This window comes from Mchenga conophoros, linkage group LG11, assembly GCF_057382185.1.
Source record: "Mchenga conophoros isolate Kocher_MC1m ecotype Shallow Benthic linkage group LG11, M_conophoros_male_GT1.1, whole genome shotgun sequence".
Classification (NCBI taxonomy): Eukaryota; Metazoa; Chordata; class Actinopteri; order Cichliformes; family Cichlidae; genus Mchenga; species Mchenga conophoros.
Genome location: NC_140536.1, coordinates 15,060,044 through 15,086,355, shown reverse-complemented (window position 1 = coordinate 15,086,355; position 26,312 = coordinate 15,060,044). Strand labels below are relative to the sequence as shown.

At 40.2% G+C, this 26,312-nt stretch overlaps 1 protein-coding gene across 4 annotated transcripts in view; it reads left to right on the top strand.

Moving 5' to 3' along the window:
* The window catches only part of triob (trio Rho guanine nucleotide exchange factor b), a 110,900-nt gene that overhangs the window by 4,232 nt on the left and 80,356 nt on the right, over window positions 1-26,312 (top strand). For 2 of the 4 annotated variants that reach the window (XM_085291091.1, XM_085291097.1), the window contains exon 2: window positions 10,237-10,290. The exons of 1 other annotated variant lie outside the window; for it this stretch is intronic. In XM_085291091.1, the coding sequence (XP_085147217.1) occupies window positions 10,237-10,290 (54 nt within the window). Of the gene's footprint in view, window positions 1-10,236; window positions 10,291-25,182; window positions 25,457-26,312 lie in introns of those variants that run through there. One more of the 4 variants, XM_085291092.1, reaches the window with a different exon arrangement.

The following is a 26,312-nucleotide window of genomic DNA, read 5'->3' as shown; positions in this document are numbered from 1 at the left end:
GGTTTTTTTTGCACTAATAAAGTTGTCGAGTTGTAAAGTATTTTGTCTAGTGTCAATTATATCGTCAGTTATATCGTTATCGCAAATTTTCAAATGCATATTGTGATAAATATTTTGGTCATATCGCCCTGCTCTAATTATTATATACAATTATCCTTATTTAATGTGCAATACAACCATTAGTTTGCAACCTAAAAATCCACTCATTGTCAAAATGAGTAAACTTGAAGTGTAGGTCTGTCAAAGAACAGCACTCTTTGTCATGTATATAGTTATTTTCCTGGGTTTGCTGTTAATAATGTAAGAGTGCGTGAGTAAAGTTGGGATTTTAAACTTCTGTTCATTCATTCATTCAGACAATTATAGAACTGGGGTTGCAGTGCTCTGAGTTTGCAGTTTGCAGTGAGTATTGCATGTTCTACATTACAAGTTGTGCAAAATGCAAATCATTATCCAGTTTGACTTCTACAAATATTGACCAATAAGTGTTATTTCATGCTTAAATGACTCTATTCCATGTAATGTCATACATACAGCATGTCTGTCATTAAGATGTGCAGCCAATTTCTAATTTGGCAGATTGCTGAATAGAGTCTTCTGTATTCCATATGGCCAGTGATGTGACACTTGCATCACTAGCAATATGAGCCAACAAATCAGATTATGTTGCAACCCATCATATCTTCTGATTAACCGCTTTCAAATACATTAAGGCGCTTTGGGGCAAGCCTTACTGGCAAGACAAAAAAATAAAACTGGGATGATGGTATATTATAAAAGGCATTAATTCATATAGTCTTTTGAGTGATGCTAAATGAAGTTACTGGCCCTGCGCAATACTATTATTGTACAGAGCTGCACTGTGAAACTCAATTGGCGTAAAAGCAACCAGATGTATGTTGGAAGAAGGTCCAATAACTGTCAAAACATCTTGCATTAGAGCCATATTCCCAGTCTGCAGTCAACTACATTGGTCATAGGACTGGCATCTTTAGTCATAATATCAATAAACTATAGGGTTTAGTACGGTAGGGCAATATGGCCAAAAATATTTATCATGATATATATTTGAAAATTTGCGATAACGATATAACTGACGATATAATTGATGTGAAACAAAATACTTTACAACTCGACAACTTTATCAGCGCAAAAAACCCCATCAGTTTTATTTCACTTAAACAAGCAGCTGTTTTTTATGTGCATTAAAGCTATATAAAAAATTGCATTTGCAAGGAATTTGCATTCCTTGCAAAGTTTAACCAAAAGGCATTTCCAGTGAAAATGGGCGGAAATATCCTCAGCATAACCATGTATAATATCCACAAAAGTTAAAAAGAGGTGCTTAGCAACATGAAACTGCAGTGTGCCAAATAAATAAGTCAAATACGTATTTTTCTGGCGCATTAAGTGAAACAAAACAGTCAGATTAGTCAAACCATACTCAACTCATTCTTCTTGCTTCTTCCACTTCCATACCATTGATTCATTAATTCTGAATTCTGTCACAGCTGCTCTATTCCCATGTTCTACTGCACGACTGAGTTTAAAATCCGCTTCATACGCATGTCTCTTAACAGGTGCCATTTTGGGATCCTTATACACACACAATACGGTAATATTAGGTTGAAGCACAGTACGTATTACTCCAAGTGGCTCCTGACTATGGTAGACATAATGCAAAGTCGTACTAAAACATTTTTTGACAGATTTTTGAGCGCCATGTACAAAAAAATGTGCTTTGGTGGCTATATGACGGACAAAAACCAAAGCAGTTCCACATCACTGAAGCTGCACCATTTTTACAAACCAATTCTGGTTCATCTGTTTCATTCAATGATCTGCTTTTGCCCTACTCATTCTCCATAGCCACCATGCCTTTTCCGTCATGTGCATATGAAAACAAAGGCACTGCGCATGCGCGTTTTACTCATATTCTATCGCGATATTTCATTTTCTTATCATTGCCCAACATTATAACAGTATTACCGTGATATGGCCCAGCCCTAGGGTTTAGGTTTTTTGCAAAGATCTACTTTTTATGGCATGAACAACTATTTGCAGTTGTTGTGCTTGTACTGTTAAAAACATATAGTAAGCATAATAAATGTTGTCTTTGTTAATACTATATACAAGACATACATATATTATCAAGTTAGGTTTGCTGTCAGCCAAATTTAGGTAACTCATTTTGGTTTGCTAGCTAACCCTTTGGCTAATGCTAACATAATAGTATGGCAACTTCACTGGCCAGTTGCAATGCTGATTCCAGACCACGATTATTATCATGATGTAGGAACAACACCAACATTGGGATATCAGATCTTGGACTATTAGGGACTATTATGACAACCTTGTACTGCATAGACAAGTTTACAGAATCGTACCAGCGACTGACTAACAGTGATACTTACTGAGGCTCCGTCCATGTTGCTTTTAATGGCTTGTCCCTCAGTAATTCTTGCATTAAGACTCGAATCAAAATGCTTCAATCATTATTACCAGAGTCAGTCTGACATTAAAGTGAGACATTTCTCTCCGTGCCCAAAGTGAACCCAGTGACCTCTGCCAGTTGCAGGCTGCAATAGCAGCCAGATCACTAAGCAGTGATTCTTTATTTTCGTTGAGCACACTCGCAATCGATGGAAGCATAACGACCTAGCGTTGCCTTGCAGACTCAAGCGTAAATCTTATATAATCATTTAGATGAGGAAGAGAACTTCAACAGACAGTGCAGTATGCATCTTAAAACATGCAGTGTGTACTGAGAGAAACGGCAGAGTGAAGGCAAAGAGAAACAGATTGAAGAAAGTGAATGTAAATGTGGGATTGAGGGGAACTGGAGTGAGATCCAGAAAGAGAGGACATGACATACTTAGAGGGACAAAAAAACCCTTCAGTCATCAAATTATAGATCTGAGGCTTGGGTGGAGTACACCCTGCAAAATGTAGGCTACTCTGGTCTTGAGGCTGAGACCTTACGGTCGCTTCTCGGAGCAGCTTAATTGGCAGTTGGTCAGAGTTAAAGACTGTAAGCTTAGATTGGCAGTGCCTGTGCTGCTAAATCAGCCGGCACTGCTTAAAGAGTCTGTTAGGTAAACTTCCACAGAAAAACAGGACTAGTTTGAAAAACATAGATATCCCTATGCTTTTTGTAAAATGCTAGTTACAGAAGGACAAAATAACAATCTCTTTCATGGCAGCATTTGTGTGTGCAATCACAAGAAACAGGCTGATAAGTAGCTTTGCCTTCCTTAACGCTGGGATATATGAGTGTATTTAAGTGTTGCACAGAGTAACAACATGAACCAACATTTTTATATGTGAAACGTTACTTTAGAACTAGGGGTTTAGAGTAATTGACTAGTGGTAAACATTGGTAACACTTTTGTCTGCCTTGCAAATGTGATAAAAATAAAGCATCCTCATTCTGTGTCACTGTATACAAATACATTTTTAAAAAAACCTAAATTATAGTGCTGTCAGCATTAATCTTGTCAAAATGACGTTAACGCCATAAACACATTAATGCCACAAATCGAGTTAGCGAGTTAACGCAGAGCTCCCCGTGCGTGGGGCTGCACAGCATCAATGCATTAGCGCGGTTAGCTCGTTAACGCTTTGGCGCGGTTAGCTCGTTAATGCCTTAGCGCCGTGCAGCCCCACGTAAGGGGCGATCCGCATTAACTCGCTAACGGAGATTTGTGGCGTTAATGCGGTTATGGAGTTTACGTCATTTTTACAAGATTAATGCTGACAGCACTACTAAATAATCATTTTTCTTTTATTTTAACTCTTCTTTATTAGCCATCATCAGCTGATTATACCGTCCAATGCCAAATAAGGCAGTGGTCAAGAATTAGTACCTTGGTAATAGTTAAAAATCAGTAAAAGAAGCCAAAATGACAACAACCAATAAACTATTTGTTAAATAAGTGTGACGCAGCAGAGAAAACCAGAGTAAAGTCCAAGATTGACTTGTAGCATGTTTGCAGATCAAAGTTTTAACTCCACTGGCTTTACAAGCAACTGTCGATCAATCATAATCCACATAGTGCCACAGGCTAAAGATGGAGAAGCTGTCAGCAAAACGGGGGGAAATTTTGCTGGTTGAATGACTGGCCAGGTCGCAGCCCAAGGTTTGTGTGGCTGCACTCATCAGGGTGTTTTCCTCCTAGCCGACCTCCTTGTGGGACAAAGATTTGGAGTAAAACTGTGTGTTATTTAGACTTCATGCATCAGAAAACTATTCAGTAAACTGCATTTTTTGGCATAGTTTTAAGACATATTTTCAAAAAGTCTTAAGATAGCAAACATTCGAAATATTGGAAAGTCCAGTTATTCTTCATTGCGTCATTGCTTGGCTGTTTTTATTCACAGTAGAGATTCTCCGTATCTTTGGCCGACGTGTACATTTTTACTCGTGTGCTCGTCAGAAATGTTAGAACCTTTGCTCTAAAGCCAACAGTTAAGACGCTGTCCACAAAACATGCAGATTATGTATATTAAATGCCAACATCTCGAAGCCAGGAAATGTTTTAGGCTGTTTTCAGAGCGCTTGCTTGAAAACAAAGTGATACAAACTGGACCAAAAGGAGTGCTTATGAACTTGAGTTCTCTCAAATTGGTCATTTAATACTGTATACTTTCGGTTTTTGTACCATAAGTAATAAATATTTGCACATTCATGCTGAGCCTTACAGTAAGTTTTTAACCATTTATGCTTGTTTATCATCTGCTGAATGTCCAAATCTTCCTTCAAAATCCAATTATCTTTCACAGGTGTGCAAGCAACAGCGTATTCCAAAATTAATTCTCCATGTAAGAGAGAGATAACAGACCCATAAATCAGTTGTGCACAGCCAGTAAGCAAAAACTGGCCCACCATAGGGTCCGATCTAACCCACTGAGTAGCTTTACAGTGTGTTTAAGGCATTAATAATTCCTAATTTCAATTTAAAGCATTGGCAGTGTGGTGAGACTTATATAGGAGTCAAACTGTATGGAAAGTATTTAATCCCTGATATTAGCAAATTGAATTTAAACAGATGTACTAATTTTCCCCCTTAAACATATATGTTGCAGTGGAGTGGCATTTATGTTCCATCCCACTTGTGATCAAATTGAGCAAGTATGTGCAATAAACAGACCAGATGCTGGTGCCTGTGTGCCTGAAATACCCTCACAAAGTTGCTGATATGGCTAATAAAGAGTTAATCCTCCACTTACTGTGAATTTATATAAAAAGCCTACTGTACACTGTATTATAAGGGCCAGATATCGGGATCCATTTCTAAGAGTTTTATGGCAAAGACAATCAAGAAGGGTGCACAGTGAGGCAATTACCTGTTACACCAGCCAGACCATGCTGATCGATCTCATCAAAGGCTCTCGACCTTTTTGAGAGTCGTAATACACTCCATCACGCCAAGTTATTGATTGTTGTAAAATGTCACGTACATCTGTGGAGTCGCTTTGAAGACACACCGACATGGCCTGGGCCATTACGTTAACACAGGAAATGTGGAAGTACGTGCCGCGGTTGTTTCAGCTTTAATGAAGCCAATCAAACTTTTCAGTTTGCCATTTATTTTCTTGAGTTAATTTGAGTTAAGGTCTTGAGTGAAACTACGCTGCCTTATTTTGCACCGTGACAGAGATCACATTCGTTCATTTAAAGTGGTTAACAGGAAAATTATCCAGAAAGATCAGCTGAGTATTTGTGCACATATGTGAATGGCATCGGTTACTAGTGTCAAGTCAATTACCAGGAATTCCAGTACGTTCGTCTTGTGTTCTAACACATGCACATTCATATACATATGACACACACGTGCACATAGGTATAAATCACTACATCCCACCCACGTCGCCCCGGGCTTATGAAGCACAGGGGGGGTTGGGTGGATGAAGGAGGATTGCAGGTCATAAAAATAAGCTGTGGGTTCGTCTCTGTGTCTTCTGCAAATCCCCCATCTGATAAGAGCGAAGCCTATCACTCAACTGCAGTCTCCCACTCGTTCTGTCCTTTTTCATTCCTTTCCTCGCCTCCTCCACTTCTCTCCCACACAGCCTTCCATCATTACTTCAGACCTCGCTTCTGCTCAGGGTTGTAATATATCCAAGTAATGATCTTTTATTGTAATATTCAGATCTTCTGTTTGCAAGTCCCACCACATCTAATTCCATTCTTTTCTTGTACCTTCAGTAACCGAGACACCAATGCAGAGATTATAAAATGCTTTACATCGTCATATGAAGTTCCGTATGTTCATAAACGAAAATATGATTCTTCCTTTCTCAAGCTTTCTGCTTATAGCCTCCCTTATCTCGTCTCTCTTTCAGGCAAAGGTAGTATCTGAATGTGGAGTCTTTTAAGTCAGGAGCATCATGCAATGCTTTGTGTCTCAGTTTTACTTTCACCAAAAGCACTTTGAAAAAAAAAAACCACGAGCAATGACTCATGAGGCCAGTGCTCTGCTTGAGTTCTGGGGCTATTTTTTTAAATACTTTTTGAGAGAAAGGTTGCATGTCAAGTGTCAGGCAGTGTGCTATTTTTTTCCATTCATAAAACCAGTTAGCGAGAGTACCAGTTGCTTTTCCTGCGTAGAGTTAGAAAGAAAAGGAGGCCTCATTCTTGCACTGTGCACTCTAGTTTCTTGCTTTTAAAAAAATTACAGCTCCTAATTCAAGTCTTTCTGTTGAATTTTATATGAGGCTGATGGCAGTAACTTTAAATGATATTCTGTCACACACACAGAAGCACACATGCAAAAGCTGCATTCATGAAACTTCATATACTGTTACCGCGGTGATCACATTGACAAAAAAAACCCTCGGACTTCATTAAAAACACAGAAACCCTCTAGAAGAAGGGCCAAAGCCATCTGTATTCTCAGAGACTACTGAGGTCCTTTGATATATGCCGGATGATGCTCAGGAAGTTTTATGAGTCTGTGGTGGCCAGTGCCATTGTCTGCGCTGTGGTGCAACGGATAGCAACAGACTCAATAAACTGACCTACAAGGTCAGTGATGCTGTGGGTGTGGAGCTCGACTCTCTGACAGCGGTTTCAGAAAGGAGGATGCTGTCCAAGTTACGGACAGTATTTAACGATCTATTACATCTTCTCTGTGAAGGTTCTCAGTCATCCAGGTCATCGTAGTCTAAGGAGCTTGGAAAGAAAAGCGTCTGGACGTCTTTAAGTTGCTTGAAGACGTTTCACCTCTCATCCGAGAAGCTTCTTCAGTTCTAAGGTCAAATGATGGAGAGTCCCAGATTTAAGCCCTGTGGGAGTATCCCCCCCAAGGGGGACAATGGACCCCCTAATGATCCTCTACCTAATCACATGAGCCAAGGTGTGAAAACGGGTGTAGGTCACAATCAGACAGGGTTTCTGGTGAGCTCATTGTGAAACCTTGCCCCCACCCTATCATGTGATTTCCTGAGGTCAGATGGCCCAGGATGTGAGTGGGTGTTAAGGCGTCTGTGAAGGGATCTCAAAACTGGATTATAGATGGCAGACAGTTGGTGTCACCATTTGACCCTAGAACTGAAGAAGCTTCTCGGATGAGAGGTGAAACGTTTTCAAGCAACTTAAAGAAGTCCAGACACTTTTCTTTCCAAGCTTCTTAGTTTACACCCTCTCCATCTTCTGCTGGAAAGCCACAGTAGCACGGTCAGCAAAAGACTCATTCTACCACGATGTACCGCAGAACAGCACAGGAAAGCATTCCTACCTACTGCAATTAAACTTTACATCTCCTCCTTATGACATCTGGACTATTTTTCACTTGTAATATCTTGCTTATATTGTACATAGTGTTGTTAACTTTGGAATATTTAATTTAACACTTTTCCTATTTATGCTTAAGCTGATTCTGATAATATACCCGTTCTCTTTACTGCTCTTCTCTGCATGTTTTACTTTCTTTAGCAGGCAAGTCAAGGACGCTCTTTAGTCAGCATGAAAACAACAAATCGGACTAAAGTGCATCATGGGCTCAGCTTTGGTAAAATCAAAGCACAGCTTGCAGAGTGTGTTTGCATACATGTGTGAGCTTGTGTGCTGCCCGTGACTGCTTGTCTTCTGCCAACAGCTGTACTTACTCTGTCCAGCAGGAACTGTGTAGTCTCTCTTCCCTTCACAAACAGACTGACTCTGCATCATTCACCCTTGCTTTGAAGGCAGCAGCAGGCTCTGATCTGTGTTGCGTGAACAGTGCCAGCCCAGTGCTCCTCGGACTTAGCCGACAAAGCCTCTCTGCCTTTATATAAAATGGGTTGAGGATCAAACTAACATACCATCCTAATGTATAGGCTTGCAGAAGTACTGGTTCTTGCTTCTGCTGTTGTCGAATTTACACATGCACTCAAATGAATTTGATTGGTCACACTTAGTGGTGCATGATTTCACTTTTTTCCCCTCTCTCTTTCCTACACAATCACAAAAACAGGCACAGGATTTAGGTTAACATCTTTCTATATCATCGTTGCTCTAAAAGGGTTTTCCTCTGTTTTCCCTTTTGTAAACATGACATTTCTCTTATATTAATTCTCTTACATTAAATAATCTGCATTATTTATTCTCTAGAAGTTCATTTGTGCAGATTTTGGAGAAATCTGGATAGTTCCTACTTACTTTAAAACCTCCTAACAGCTTGACCTTGTCCTCAGGTACAAGTAAAGATTCTTTCAATTATTTTTAACCTAGTGGTTTGTTTATTTCACAGTATTTGGTAGACGGTTACCTTCTGTTTTGTGTTCCCTTTGGCGTCTCCGACTGCCTGTCTGTCTCTCGCAGGCTGCTGTGCATGCATGTATATATAAGCTCTTGAAAATTCTGTTAGTGCTTTTCACTGGACCAAAAACTTTATCTACACTGTACAAAATGAAGCGTACTGTGCGTGAACAGGTGCTTACTGTAATCCTGGCTAGGCGACAGCATATGCCAGGCTGTTCTTTTCATAAAGGAGTCCAGGAAAAGTTAGAGTGAAGGACTAAGCTGCCCCTCTTCTCTCCTCTCTGTTATCTTTTGCCACTATAGTGTACAACTAGTGAGCGACCCAGAAAGAGTTTCTCAGTCTTCTACAGGCTACAAGATGATTTGGTCATTTGGTCCAGCTGTTACCTGCACTGACTTCTGGGAAACTTCTATTACAGTCTGGAGTCATTTCATTCATTTTTATTTATTTTCAAGGGTTTATGTCATCGGCATGGAATGTCTCTCACATCAGTGTTCCCTTTGAAGTAATGTTGCCTTATTTATTTATGTATGAATTTGGCAAAATTTGATTTGTGTGCTGGATGTGTGGACTAGGAGAGGATCCATTATGAATGAGTCATTATTGATTATTTTATCCTGAATTAATTGAGGTGCTCAAACTGACATTATTGATTCCAGCTTAGCAGTTTGGGCAGACCAAATTTGTCTCAACTGTAGTGTTACACGCTTAGCATAGAAATTGCCAAGCACGCAGCTTTGCTTTTTCACATATCTGGTTGAATAATTTTATCTCCTTAAAGATGGTTTCTCAGGTAGTAGATACTATGGTATCAGCTGTACTTGGTATCTTTTAAAAGTTAATTCACTTATCAGTGCTGGGTGTCCTACATGTGTGTGAGAGTATGTCTAAGCGTGTGTTTAAGAGCACAGAAAAACCTATATTCTTGATAAATACAGATAACACATATAGTAGCACATTTATAAATCTATGTAAACGTGCACGCCTGTGTGTGTTTGTTTACATATCTTTGTGGGGAACAAAAACTGGGATGTTACTATACTTGTGGGACCAACAGCCGTTATGGGGACAAAATACCTGTCTGCATGAGTTTGAAGACATTTTTGAGACTCAAAATATTTTTTTTAGTATCAGGGTTACAATTAGGTTATGTTTAGGGTATGTGATTAGGGAAAGCATTATGTCAGGTAGATGTCCCCACTAAGATATGAAAACACAACTCTGTGTGTGTGTGTGTGTGTGTGTGTGTGTGTGTGTGTGTGTAGAACTGCGTACAAAATGTCTGATGGCGTTTAATCTCAGGGTGGGTCTGTCCAGATATGCAGATCAAAGGGCTCCTCTCGAATTGCTCACTCGCTCTCATTTGTAATCCCAAGGCTTTATGAAGGTCATGCTGCTGCTTTAGTGGGTCACTGGGCAGTCCTTTAGCTCTATATTTCCTTTCTTAAAATTTCTCTCTCCCTCTCTCATTTTTATCTCTGTCTCTTTTTAGATTGCTCTCTTCCAAAATGTGAATCCAAACTGGATGGCCCCGGTCAAACTTCAGGTAGGTCACGAGGGATTAATCAGAAATCCCTTTACAGAGGGGAATAGATGCACATGATCCCTTAACGTCCCGTGAATCTCGCAGTTAGCGATCACAAAATAAGTTATACATAATCTCATTTGTCCCACATCAAACAGAATTCCACGAAAGCCTCAGAGGTCTGTAAAATGCACATTTGTGTTTGTTAAGACTTCTATAGCCAAAGAAGGAAGGCTCACACTTAAAATGCTCTCCAGTTTAGCATGGCTGGGACAGCATAGTTTTATAGTATATGTATTTGTGTGAGTAGAAGAGAGGCAGTGTTGAAACCCCCAAAACATGGCTGACACCATATACTATGTCCACTTTAAATAAAATGTTGTCTTCCATCAAAGCTCTCTGTGTCCAATCCCATTACACTCATATTCCTCTGTGCATCAGATAGCAACCATGACCTTGTTGCTTCTCAGCCCAATACCCCCAGGACACACATACTAAAAATATATCAAGTCACACTTGCCAGGGTGATTTGTTTTGCAGTATAAGCAGGTCAGTTAAATGGCCCATATTAGTGTATGCACTTAGATCATAGATTATACCATATAAATGTGGGCCTGACACAGTTTTGACCTGATGTTTTCCAACTGGGTCATCCAGGGATGAAAAGAAGACTGCTTTTCAATTGACCGTTTGGGCTATTATTCCCTGTTGCCAGAATCTGAATGGGTGTTAATGTGAAAATGATTGGAACAAACCAGCTAAATCCTGTGAACTTTGAACTTCATTCCTGAAGCTGACACGAAAAAAATTAGAGCTGCTTTGGTGTCTTTGTGTTTCTGTGAAAATCGGGCAGAAATTAAGAAATTGAGCTGCTCACGGCGAATCAAAGGTAATCAGATTGTATTGGCCGCTTATGGCTGATTGTTCATTGTTCATTCTCAATTACTGTGAAGAAAATCATCTTGCTGTTGAATTAAGTGTCAGGTTAGCAAATTGCCTGTAGCAATCTATTACACTGTAACATGAAATTGCAGGTGTCCTTGTGGAAAAGCTTTTGTGCTGATGTGGTGCATTTTAAACATGTATTGTGAATGTTAATGAAGAATACAAGCTTTTACCCTTTACCTGAGTATGTCTGCAGCCCTGTTAGAAAGTGCAAGAGGGTTAAGAATTGTTTAAGCCCGTGTGTGTATATCAGCGTTGGTCAAGTTACTTGAAAACAGTAATTAGTAATTAATTACTGATTACTTTGCCAAAAAAGTAATCCCGTTACGTTACTGATTACTTATTTTCTAAAGTAATTAGTTACTTAGTTACTTTTTAAAAACACGATACACGACCTGAATACGTAATAACACAATAGACCTTTCAGCCCAATTCTATTTTTTATGCATAATCCGTCATATTAAATTGAATCAAATGGAAAGCCTCTTTTTAAAAATTGTATTATGAGTTTTAATCTTTTAATTTTATACACATTGCATTAAGCAAAAAATTAAATTACATGCAACAGTCTTTGACTTGAAGAAATTCTTTAACATTTAAACCCATTTTCTGCATATTGCAGCATATAAAATAAAATAATGTTTTGGGTTTACACTCACTCTTTCAAATAGATGCAAGTAAAACACAGCAAAAGATCAATAAAATCAAAGATTCAGCAGCACTAAGTCCTGCCGCTCTTAAATCTACAGTGGCTTGCAAAAGTATTCGGCCCCCTTGAACTTTTCCACATTTTGTCACATTACAGCCACAAACATAAATCAATTTTAGTGGAATTCCACGTGAAAGACCAACACAAGGTGGTGTACACGTGAGAAGTGGAACGTAAATCATACATGATTCCAACCTTTTTTTTACAAATAAATAACTGAAAAGTAGGACTTAGTCCGCTGAGTCAATACTTTGTAGAACCACCTTTTGCTGCAATTACAGCTGCCAGTCTTTTAGGGTCTGTCTCTACCAGCTTTGCACATCTACAGACTGAAATCCTTGCCCATTCTTCTTTGCAAAACAGCTCCAGCTCAGTCAGATTAGATGGCGTTTGTGAACAGCAGTTTTTTTAGATCTTGCCACAGATTCTCGGTTGGATTTAGACACCAGACAGGTCAGGGTTAAAGTTATTGAAATTTAAATTTAAAGCAGGCTTAGGCTACAAAAAGATTTCCCAAGCCTTGAACATCCCACGGAGCGCTGTTCAAGCGATCATTCAGAAATGGAAGGAGTACGGCACAACTATAAACCTACCAAGACAAGGCCATCCACCTAAACTCACAGGCCGAACAAGGAGAGCACTGATCAGAAATGCAGCCAAGAGGCCCATGGTGACTCTGGACGAGCTGCAGAGATCTACAGCTCAGGTGGGGGAATCTGTCCATAGGACAACTATTAGTCTTTAGAACTTTTTGGCTAAAATACAAAACGCTATGTGTGGCGGAAAACTAACACTGCACATCACTCTGAACACACCATCCCCACTGTCAAATATGTTGGTGGCAGCATCATGTTCTGGGAGTGCTTCTCTTCAACAGGGACAGGGAAGCTGGTCAGAGTTGATGGGAAGATGGATGGAGCCAAATACAGGGCAATCTTGGAAGAAAACCTTTTGGAGTCAGCAAAAGACTTGAGACTGGGGCGGAGGTTCACCTTCCAGCAGGACAACGACCCTAAACATAAAGCCAGGGTTTAAAACAAAACATATCCATGTGTTAGACTGGCCCAGTCAAAGTCCAGATCTAAATCCAATCGAGAATCTGTGGCAAGATCTGAAAACTGCTGTTCATTAATGCTGTCCATCTAATCTGACTGAGCTGGAGCTCAGCTGAGCTGGATACTTTTGCAAGCCACTGTATTTTCACCTGTTTAGCAGGAGTGGGGATATTGGAGGTTTGCTCGGTGCCGCAGCGGTCATGTCAGTGGGAGGATCCTGAGGTTTCTCTGTAAATTTCACATTCCTGTGGCGGCTTCCTAGAAATAAGTTTTATTCCCACGCAGAGTGTACAGTGGACGCTAATGTTTTTGTCACTTTTTACAGAATAAAACTTAAAGTAATGTCAGCACATCCACGCTTTAAACGCTGCATGGTCGCACTCTCTCCCACACTCCATATTTTCCATTGTTGATCTGCGCACATCTGTTGCTGCCACGGGCGTCACATGCTTGTACGGCATCGTCATGAGACACTATCACAAACAAAATCACGACGGTTTAGATGGTTTTTGCAAATTAAAATCCACAAAGGTAAACTTTGTGAATATCTGTTTTAGTTCTCAGTCCATTCCTTTTACTTCACTCATTTTGTTTAAGATAAAATGGGATTGTCAAGCAGGCAGACTGATCAACACTATCACTATGACCGATCATAAGTATTACAAGCACCTGATAAACTCTTTGTGTTACAGTCTAGTCCAACTTCATTGGATGCAAAGAATGCAAGTGCATGTGGACTACCTTACTATTGGAGATATTTTTGAACATAAGACAGCAGTAGCCATTCCTCTGTGAGATAATGAGCTGATGGTCACATGAATTATTGGCCCGTGATGCCCACATGTTGTAAGTTACAACAATGTAGCCCTTTCTGCTGTAGCTTTCCTCATTGTTACAATTTACTTCTCCGTAGAGCCTGGGTACAGCAGTTTTCATGAAAAAATAAAATGTTGTGAGGATATAACAAAAGCTGTGGTTTTCCCACATCTTTGTATGGATGCAGATCTTTCCAAATAAAAATATATAGAGAGAAAACCTAATGTTTTATGTTAGCATTGGCGTATGAAATGGCATCCTAATGAAGAAAAATACTGGATGAAGTCGCTCAATGAAGATATTTGCAGTATCGTGTAGGCCAAGCAGTGGTTCAGAGAAGGGATTCCATTATTAGAATCACACTTATAGCCAAAAAACAGAGCCATGTTAGGTAATATTACATAATCTGCATACAGCTATTTTTGAACAACAATAACAGCCTGTTTCATTCATTGGGAAAGATGCTGCACATTTCATAGAAAGAGAAGATCGATCAGTTATGTTATCATTTAGGTTTAAAAGTGTAAATAATGCTGGGAATTGGTAGATTTTTAGGTCTTGCTTTAGTGGTGAGTGATGTTTCTGCATCCCACAAACTCATGCTAACTTCAACCTTTCTTCAACATCAACCTGCCTCGTCTGTCTGATCTGCCAGCACTCATCTGTTCCACTGGTAGCACGCAGTGCCACACAGGGGCAGGGATCCATCCCGCATCTAAACATTGGTGCTTTTATTCTGCACATACTGTGGAAGTTTACTTCCTTGCTTATATGATCACTTTTCTGTTTTATTTAATTTTTATGCATTGATTTATGCATTAACAGGATTGAGCGTTACAAATTCATTTCAATTTGTCATAGAAGAGGAGATTTAAAAAAAATGCATTACTTACAGCCGAGTTTGTAGAAGACACTTAACCACAAAATCACAAGTGTCCCCAAAACACTGTTGCATGCATATGGATTTACAGACTAAGCATGCTTAGAGTAAAGTGTTGGACTATTCCCCAGATATGCTGAGGCTCATTCCAAAATAATCATCTGCAACAGTAGCCAACTGCCAGTTTAGTCAGGATGATTTTCATCTCTTTTTCTGGCCTAATAATTTCTAGCGCAGACAGTCAACAGTGAATTAGATGAGAGCGATTTTCAGTCTTATACTTGTTGACTGAAAAAAAAAAACCAACCCTCCACTCCTCCATTCCTCTCCTCTGATTTCCTCCATATGTTTCTGTTCAGTTTAATTCAGCTGTGAGCTCAGTCTCCCATTCTGCCCATACTGGGCTCACTGTGTGGTTCCTATTGAACTAGGCTTTGAATGCTAACCATGTGCACCACGGGTAAGACGGGCAGGCAGGCTCACTCAGACACACACACGCACACACACACACACAAACTTCTAAGCAAAGAGGAAGTGGTTTTCTCTGGAGTTCATTGGATCTTTTTTTTCTCCCCTGCAAAGTCCAGGATTGGAAACACTAAACTCTGGAGTGTAGAGTGTGTGTGTGTTTGACTGTTTGATTGTTTACTTGCTCTTTTTTCTATCTGGTATCTAAATGAAGCTTTAGCTTCATTTGTAATTAACTTCAACTTAAATGCAGAGAACAGACCAAAAGGGTGAAACAAAAGGTCATGAAAGCTCTAATAAAACAGGCGGCATGAGGAGACAAATGGAAGGCAGCTATACTGTAACCTAAGTTAAGTCTGTAAGTTCACAGATGTACTTCCACAGCACACAATGTGTGTGTTTAATATTGTGGTTTAAAGAAGGGGCTCTCTGAACCTAATTTGAACTATCGTAAAAGCAGATGACTAATTAATCTCACATCTATTGTGTATTCAACAGTGTGCCATAACATTTTATATTTGTCAGTGTAGCTTATGCTATAGCCTAAAAAGTGTGCATAGTGTGGTTAACATCTATGTGTGTAACAGCTACGGCATGCTTACTGTTTAGTATGGCAGGTAGACCTTATACATACACTACTATGGAACAGGGACTTTGCAAAGTGTTCACTGGAATGTGTAATGAATCACAGCCTCTCAATAATATCGTGGTTTAGAGTTAACTGACTCCCGTGCCGCTACATAGTTATTAGAGTTAAAATGACCAAATTCTTCCTGACAGTTACACACACACACACACACACACACACACACACACACACACACACACACACACACACACACACACACACACACACACACACACAAACTCGTGAGATATGATAAGAGAGAGGAAAGCCAGTTAGACTCCCTGTGGTGTCTTACACAGAGACAGCTGGACTCTGCACTCTGCAGTGTGTCTTTGTGAACCTTCTGTGGATTTCTGCATGTGGATGTGTGCATCCTGACCTCTTTTGTACGTGTGCGTATGTGTTTGCGCAGACGACCTTAATTGGATCATGCTGTAGAACACTGGCTGTCTTTCTTTTCTTTTTTTTAAGCGCACAGCTTGCATCCTTCTGTGACAGGATATCAACATAATGATATCTGTTTGGCCGTGCCGCATTTCCGATGGCTGCAAATAATAAGACAATCGAATCCAAAAAGTTTCTTTTTCCAAACCACACTCTGGCTTGTTTAAGCTGGAGCCTATTAGTGAAATGTAGTCTTGTTCTTATTTAATCCATGCACACTGTAGAGTAGATGTCTTTGTCAGTTGATAATGAATTTTGAGCATAGCTTTAAATATCTGTATTACTACTCTTAAAAAGAGTTGGACAGGTTTACTGGAGTTATTAGTTGCTGTCAAAAAAGCTGTCATTATTTGAATAAAAGGATGATGATTAAACTGATTGAAAATGTGCATGTTTTAATGGGTCCAATAGTGTCTGAGATTTAATTTAAAACGTAATAACCACGTAAATTGTAGGAAGTAAATGTGATTGTTTTCTTTATGCAATCTTTCTTTATACAGTACTCGTTGCCATCATAGAAAGGCAATGATGTAGGTAGGTACCATGTAAAAATAACCCACATTACATCTGGAAATTTACCACCTGACCATTTACTTTTAGAGTTACCCTATATGTTTGAATGTGTTGCTCTAAGGCAGCTGTCCCCAACATTTTTTGTGCCAAGGACCGGTTTATTCCGACAATATTTTCACGGACCGGCCTTTAAGGTGTCGCAGATAAATACAACAAAATAAAACCAGTACCTGTACCAAAATAAAAGATTTATTCATAACACGTGGGAAAAGACCCAGGGAAACTAAGTTAACGATAAAAACGATAAAACAAAACAAAAAACGCTAAAATCACTGAAAACCATAAATTTCACACCCAAGCCTCAACTCTCGCGGTCCGGCACCAAATGACTCACGGACAGGTACGGGTCCGTGGTCCGGGGCATGGGGACCGCTGCTTTAAGGGATTTCAGAGCCATCGTGTGGGTGGTGCAGTGGTTATCACTGTCACCAGGAACTTTTCTGCTTGTACCTCTAGGTCAGCTTGAGCCTTTCTGTGCATATTCTCCCTCTCTTAAAGTCCAAAGAGAGGCATGTCAGGTTATTTGGTGGTTCTAAATTGGTTGTAGGATGTCAGAGTGTGCATGGTGCACCTTGCTTTTAACTCTGTCAGCTGGGATCAGCTACCGCTCCCTCTCCACAACCTATGGACATTCAGACACCTCCAGCTACATCCCAACACTATGACCAATATTCCCTTGAGGATTAGGTCATTCATAGCTTTATCAATATTTGTTTTCCTTATTACCATGCGCTGCTGATCGGGTTTTTCCTGACACATACAAACACGCATGTTAAATGCAGAAATTTACACCGCTGTGCTGTCTGCTAATTGGTTCCATCTGTTGTGAACTGTATCTGGCCTGACGTTCAGGCAGTGAGTTCCTCTGCACTTTTTTTCCCCCTGCACCGTTAACGTCAGGTCCACTCTTTTCATCAGAATCCTCTGTCTGCAAAACTTCATGTTAATAGTAATAAAATACAGATGTATTCCAGACAGTATTTCATTAGAATTTAGATGATGCAGCTCATCTTTAGCAGCTTATATCCCACCGCGCCTCCTCCCTGTCCTCCACACCATCATATCATTCTTACTTCTCACATCATTATCATCTTGTCCTCTGTCACTTAGCCGGCCTTTTCCTGGAGAGCACTGAAGCATAGGAAGTCAGGGTTTCCATTCTTAACACCCATCCACTCGCCATCAACCTCTTCCCCCTGCGCATCAGCCAATTGCTTGCTGGAAATAGCCATCTCGGGGGAGGGGCTGAACAGGAAGGGGGTGGGGGGTGTATACGTGTGCTTGCTGGTTGCTGCTTGATTCCAGGGATATAAAGGATGCTTGGCTGCTCCGAGGACAGAGGAATATCATTGCAACGCCTGCTCCATCCTTTTCAAAAGGACCATAATTTCACTTTTTGATGCTTGAGCTGCTGCAGGAGCAGTGCTGATCTATGATTTATGACAAAACATCTGATTTCCTGTTCTAAAATTTCTCTTCATTCATTCAAGTGAGCAGTGGGAGCATGGTGTTGGATTTGTTGATAGTAGTTGCATCTGTGCAGTGAACTGGATCATTTTCATGCTGGAATACTGTAGTCAAAGGTTTGTTGCACTGCAGAAATGTGGCAGTTGGACTATTATAGTGATTCCACAGTTCAGTTCAGGCATTTAAGCACATGCAGCAGAACTAATAACGACAGTTTCTCATGAATTAGATTGGTTTATACCCTGCAGGTTTATACTAATATGGAGTCAACACAAGATAAGAGTTGACACTCAGTAGAGCAGTGTTTATAATGGAGAGAAACCCAGGTGGTAACGGCTTTAGTTGTTGAAACTTGAAACTTTTTTTTTAAATGAGAGAGGCTATACAATCTACTATCCTCTGGCTGGAATCCCTCCTGCGCTGGCATGCTGCTTGCTTTGTTGGTCAGCTGACTGACCATCTGGATCATGTCTGTAAAAGCTTGTAAGTATGATATGATAAAACAAAGCTAGACTGACTTGTTTCAAACACAGCAAAGAAAAGTACAGGCTTTGAAATGTTCATCTATTGTTATGTTTGTTTTTTTGCCGATTAATCCAAAACATATGCCTAATGCCCATTAAAAAAATGCATTATTTCCATTGGCAGCGTTTGGATTCTATTAAACTCTGCTGAGCTATGCTTAGAGCTACTTCTCAGCAGTGTCACAACCACCTATTTTTGGTCTGCTGGGTAACTAATGAATGCATGTGAGTCACGAGGCCTTGCCTATCCTCTTGCAAAGGGTTATGTTTACATAGAAAGGGGTGTGGCCACCAGCAAGACCATATATAAAATCTATAAAGGTGTAGCATATCACTTTGCCAGCAGTTCTCAACATAAAAGACAAGTAATAGAGCTGAACCAACTTCAAAGTGAAGATATGAACTTTGAGCGAGCAGCTGGAGTCCACGGTGGTGATTAAATTAAATTTTTTTTAGGTTTTTAGTTAAAGAGTGGCAACTTAGAGGATACCGGTGAATGTTTACCAGGGGTGCAAGTACAAAAGAGTACTCAAGGTGGTCAAGTTATCAGCCAATGATTTATGCTCAAAGTTTGCCAACAGTGGCTAATATTAGCCACCAAAAACTTCTGCTTGCACCTGAACAAGTTAGCCTGTAGCTGCTCGGCATATCAAATAACCTGTTCATATTACTCATTGATCAAAACATGAGCAGACAGCGAGCTGTGACCTTCTTGGCAGTGGGGAAAGAAAAAGGGTTTAGTGACCTGTAAGCTTTTAATATGTAAGCTGCTTGTCAATACAGTTTTATACGGCTGGATTATGGGAATATTAGGGCCATTAATGCTGGGAATGCCTGCTTTATTGGTTTCCTGTTACTCATTTAAATTTTGGGAAGAAGCGTTTTTAAGTCGCACTGTGCTAACTGAAGACAGAAACGCCTGATTTTCAAAGCAGAAAGCCACATAATCAAATAATTTTTTCCATTTTCTCCCCCCTCTCGACATGGCTGCTGATGCACGTATTCTGTGACAGAGTAATAAGTTGTCAGCACTGTCGACGTAATTTGCCGAACCCAAGACTGATGATATTCCTTTCTTCCAGCGTTAAATGAAAATGTGTTTTTTGAATGACGTCCAGAAATCAAACGCCGTAGCTGAATACTAAAGCTCAAGACGAAAGCGCTCAGCCACTCGCAGTTTTTCCCTGAGGATGCTGCGTTCCACGTTAAAATGTATACTTTAAGGGCGAATATTTTATTCATCATGGCATCTTGGTACAAAAGCCTTTCAGCTTAGAGATGGAAAAAAGAGCAAGATGCCAGCCAGAGTGTAGGCCCAGGATGTTAAAGAAATCATGCAAATAAAATAATTAACTTGCCCACTGTAATTAGTGGCTTTAGGCGGATTAAGACTAATCAGTTAACAATTCCAATTCATGGCTTTCATGTTGAAAAGATGTTGGAGCTTAAAAAGTGATATATCTCTTTGTTTTTTGCTGGTAAGGAGTTTCCTCCCAGAAACTAATTGGATAAATGCTATCTTCTCAGTTTTAAAATATGTTTATTCCTACCAATGAATAACTGATAAATGCATCTAGTGACCCTTACTGTGTGAGTGTAAAGAGTGCAGGGACTTGTGTTTGTCCGTCCCCATCTCGTTCTCTCTTTTTCTCTCGCAGTAATACTGTCATTTTATGTGTTATTTGCGTGTAATTCTGTGTATCTGCTCCGTGTTAAGTTCATAGGTGTGGTTTGTGTTTGTGTTTACTATGGAGAAGTTGCGCTGCTAAAAACAGAAAGCATGTACATGATTGTGTGTTGCATCCTATCTATATGTAGTCAGGGTGGAGTCTGGATGCAGATGTGGTTCTGAGTTGAGCATGAATTTGAGGCCCCCAAAGTCATAAAAGACCAAAAATGAAATGGCTAGAAGAGAGCAAATTATGAGGAGGCACAAACAAATCCTGAAGTCTTCTTCTGTCTTTTCTCTTATCGTCCCCTACTCCTCGCACCCTTACTTTCTCACCCCCCCTTTCCTCTCAGAGGATGGTTACAAACTGAGACAGTCAGGAGCCTGAACAAACCCTGGAAACATCTAGATGAGATTAGATTTGGGACTGCTCAACTGTCTGAATTGATGTGAAATTTTTCCCTCGGTAGAAACACTGTTGTAAATCAATTGGCATGTTGCAAATATACTCCCACCAGTAAGTGCTGCTTATTCGCTGCATGCGGGTATTTTTTTCACTGCAAAATGTAGCTTTGTGCTCATGCAAAAGAGTGTTTTTTGGTGTTTTTTTATATCATTTATCTGAAGTAGAGAGCAAACATGTCACTTTTCTCCTCCTGGTGACTATTGACCACTCTGTTGTGGGGAATCTGTGCATCACTTGAGTATCCATGCGTGTACAATAAGTCAGATGTTCCATAAGATAGTGCGGTGGCGCCTGTTTTTCTAAGCCAGTTGTTTTTCAGGGCTGTGATAACACTGGATAACCATGGGACCCGGTCGGGGCCTCCTGCTGTAGCCCCGTAGTTCCGTGTTTGCTGTGTGTGTACTCAACAGGACACTGGTCTTTGTTGAGGACAAGTCTAGTGAAAATCTACTTACTGGGGGATAGGGTTAGAGGCGATGGGGAGAGGGAGGGTATGATTGGAAATGACTGGGAGAGACTGTTTTGGATTGGGGAAAAAAAGGCAAGGAAGGGCGACGGTGCGATAGGAGAGGGGTAACAGAGAGGGGATGTGCTTAGGAAGTTGGCTGCAGAGGAGCGAAGGATGACAGGAGAAGAGAAAGTGATGCATCTGTGCAACAGGAGCTCATAAACAGTCCACGCAAACTCCCCCTGGACTACATTGACACACGCACACAGATATACATTAGTAACAGTAATGTGCACACACGTGTCTTTCTGTGTCTTCCTCTGGGAGCAGACTCTGACTGCCGAGCTTGTAAACAGGAACTATCCTGCTTTTAGCAAACTGGAGCCCTGCAGGTGCTTACACACGTCATCAAAAAAAAAAAAAAAGCTGGATTCGCCTATGATAGTTTTTATCTGTTTTGCTGGATTTGTTGAGACACAAATTGCAGGACCGGATTCTCTGTTTATCATTCGGCGCTCTGTTAGAGGTTTTCATTACAGATACTGTTTACAGAAAGAAATTACCAGTTGGCGAGCTCTCAGCAGCACTTCATTTCACATTTTGTCTGTTGTTTTTTTACTTTCCAAAAGCAGCTACCAAGGGAAAGACTGGACAGTAAGCCACTACTGGATTCTTTTAAGCATTCCTTTATTTATTTTTTTAGCTTGTTTACTAAAAAATGTTTTGCCGAGAGTCACGTTCACAGCTTTATGTCAGCGAAGTGTGCCAGACGTCTCCGGTGCAGAGTCGAGCGTCATCACGGTGCTCGCGCTAATGACTAGCTTTTAAAGCTCATCACGTGTTAATTGTTAGTTTTGTCCCTGAGGTTTGTAGGAGTAATTAATCCTATTATCAGAGCTCAGCTGTCGCTCTGTTAGTGCTGCTGTCAGCCCAGGTCGTGAGTCGGCTGATCTGATAGTTCTTCTTTCTGTGCCGTTCCATACAAGAATGCACTTATTGCCTACTGTGTGTGTGCATTACGCGTGTCCAGTATTTTGTATTGAGATAAATCATCATCAGTTTACAAATTCTGAGCACATTTTAATGAACACACTTTTACTTTCCACACCCCCCCCCCACTTTTCAGCGTGTTTTTAAAAACCTGGGATGTAAACACACCTGTCTCTTTAAATCAAGGGTAAGTGTCTGTTGTTGAAATGTGATATTGGATGTAAATAAAATAGATGTGACAGTCAGCACAAAAAAGATTTTTCATAGTTCGTGTTTGAAATCGATTTTTTTACATTTTCAAATGAAAATAATTGAATACAATTCAGTTGGCTACATACTGACATTAGAGGACAAAGTACTGATCCCATCATGCTAGTATCAATCAAATACCAACATGGATCTGCATGGATCACATGGTTTTATCAGATAAATATGTAGGTGGCGATCATGTGACGGCCCACTTTTGCTCTCCTACACTTTAGCAACCCACATTTGTACACTTGCACTATTAAAGTATTTTCAAGCATCAGATTTGGAAGAGCTTAGAAAAACAAGTGCCTTCCCCATCTCTCTCTTTCTCTCTCTCTCTCTTCCGCTCCTCACCTCTCTCTCCCACCGTCTGACATCATCGTTTCAAGTCCCATCTGCTTCAGGCCACAACTGTCTTGATGAATGAGGGACAGCTGACACGGTGTTGTCTCGAGCACTTTCTTTCTATCTTTCTCTTTCTCCTCCTCTTTCTCTTTTCTGCCCCCCTTTCTTCTGAGGCAGTTAGTGACACATCAGACCACAGCGGCGCTAGCTCTCTCCACTCGTCCCTCTCGCTCTCTCCCTCCTGCGCCCTGCTTGTCGAGTGTTATTTGGTCTGCTGTGTTTTATTGGCCTGTTTTCTGTTGTGCAGCGGGACAATCGGGTGGTTTGGTTAGAGGAAACTGATGAATGGCGCATCCAGAGCTGTACAAAGCGTCCTCCTCCCCGCTTCATTGATGTGTTGATGCGGCTCAGCTGGCTGCCCAGTGAGTTCGTACTGTGTACTGTTGTGGGTTTGCAAGCAGACAGATGCACATGGGCGCTCAGCACTGAAAAGGACATTCAATCTTCTTTATAGTCCCTCTCCCAGTGACTGCTTCTCTTGTGGTCTTTCTGTTCTCCTTTGCCCTCCCTCTCCCTCTCTCTGCTACAGTAGCTGTGTAGCATGTAACATGGAGTCTGTTTGGAGGTCACAGAGACGCAGTTTAAAGGCTACAGGAAGCTACCACGAATAGTTCTTTTGGTGAACACATTCCTATGAATGAAATTCTACTCTAAGTGACAACTTATTAACATAGATCACAATTAGCTTTGGATGGCTAGTCTTGGTATAGTATCCTAATATGGCAGATATGACTGATATATCAAGTATGCATCTTTTACAGCCCGACAGATAAACATCCGCTGATATTTTTTTTTGTCTTTCAAACACATGTATTTCCTAATGTTTGTAAAGTGTACGTATTTATGAGCCCTTTTTAAGATTAAGACAGTTTAAAAATATTCTTGTTTTAATATCACAACAATTCACGGATTTCTCATTTATCATCTGCTTGCGGTGTTCGTGGTCTCTTTTTGAGATGTGTTGCCAACAAAGACGTAGCAGAACGCCCTTGAAGGATGGTTGAAGGATGTTTCTCCCGTCTCTTCTTTACCTTTTACATTGTCATTTATCTGAGATTATAAATGTCAATACTGATAAATTGGGAAATAACTAATACTGGTTGATATATTGGTTGGGCTTGAGTCGCTTTTAATTATTATTTTTTAATTATTTATTATTTTTAAACATAACCAAAGCTGACCCAAAGTGCTTTCCCATTGTAGTGATCCACGTGGGCCAAGAATACACACAATATGTAGTCCAAACACAGAATAGGGTGCACACAGGACTAGGAATGAAATTTCAAATATGAAAGCTGCATTAAAGTTAATACAACTATAGAATAAATAGATGAAATAAAAGATACAAATATATATCACTTCCTCTTAACAACCATTAATTATTCCAGTAGGACCAAATAAGGATAGTTTGATTAAAGCACAAAGGAGTTCTGGACGGATTTACCTCCCTGTTTGACACACTGCTTGTCACAGTCGTTGCTTATCAAACGAGTGAGGGAAGAAGAATGAACCAAGTTGTGAAGAAAAGGAAACTGACAGGATAAAAACAAAAGGGCAAAGAGAGCTAATTAACTAAAGTGATACAGTGAAAAAATTACATTCAAAATGTTAATACAGACACAAAATGCGTGTGCAGCAATTAAATTCATAACTGCTGCTTTTCTGTATTCCCTCTGCTTGAAACGCATGAAATGTGATCCATAAGAAATACAAAAACTGCAGTTGGAAACAATCTGAATGAGAGACCTTATCTAATAACCGTCTTCAAATAATTTACTTTTTGTATTCAGTTATCTGTTAAAGTGTAACAACACAATTAATATTGACCTAATATACTGACATATACACATTTCATTGTAATTAGCATACTTATAGAAAGGCGACGCAGTCCATGTCTAGAAGGTAATGTTATTGGCTGTTAGGTTGTTGTATATCTACAGCTTGAAAAGCCTGACCTATTACACACACTCATCTGTCAGCATGTCACTGACTCCCTCACCGAGAGGTGACAATCCCTCTCAGTTATTTATTCCAACAGGATCAGTCACATATATGTGACCTGGCCTTCTTGCTTTCACATGCAGCAGGGACAGACCTCTCTTTCAGCTCATAGAGACAAGACGCTGTGAGCTTTCACGCTCTAAGATAATACTTGAAGATCTAAACCAAAACAAAGCACAGTTAACCCTCAGGTTCTGTGCGCTTAGATAACTATTTAATTCAAAACCTCAGAGAACACATTCAGCACCTCAGAGGGTATAAATTCCCCACAAGTTAGAGGAAACCGAAAGGATCGCTGCCTTTCGAAGCTCCTATGAGACCCCGGGTTGTTATCTGTGACTCTGGATATGGCTAGTCTGACCGTGTTATTCCGGTTGCACTACATGGGCTTTCTCAGGGACAGGAAAGGTCGGCTGACAGCGGAACCGCATCAGGCAGCTAACAGAGTCGGTAGGTGCACCCAGAAAGTGCTGCTGAAAGAATACTAAAGATGTGAATGTTAGTATTCACATTTCTTGTCTTTTTTATGGCTTTTGTGTCAAAAATGTCTGCACATGCTAAATTTCAGTGTCATGCTTTATGTCTAGATAAAGTCTTTGCTGCGGCTTGAATGCTGATGCACGCTAAGCACACTTTTGGTTGCTGGTTCATGTGTTTTTGAGCCTCTTATTTTTCAGTCTTATCTAAACTTTCTTTATAATTTGTAAAAAAAATAGAAAATGCAACAGTTTGGATGGATATCAATACAATTCATCCCGATAGAATAGGAAAACAGCAAGCTAATTACTTTATGCATCAATGTTGCTTCAGTTATTTTGAGGTTTATTAACATGACGCAAGGGCTAAAATATAAAAGCTTTTCACACAAATGAACAAACTGATTATTAGTGTGTGTGCATGCTTCATCAATCAATTTTAAAGACTAACTGCATCAGGTGAAGAAGATCCAAGTCCCAGCAGACACACTGTATGTAAATACACTTGAAGAGATGACAAGAAGGACATTATTTACATTAAGGGCCCTGAGGTGGCCACTGCTAAAGCTCATAGCAACAGATTCTGAGTATTAGTCAGAGAGCAGATTACAACCAATCATTATTAAAGCCTATTTCACTCACAAATCCACCAGCTACAACTGTTTGGCTGGCTTAACCCTAGCCAGGCACACAGGGTGGGGAGAAACTATTAAATGCAAAGCAGCACTTGTTACTAAATCTTGTTTTGGGGAGGGGTTAGTGACATGTGGGGAGACATAGTGAAGAAAAGCCAGTTGGTGAAGGCAAAAAGGAGCTGGCAGTGTCTTTGG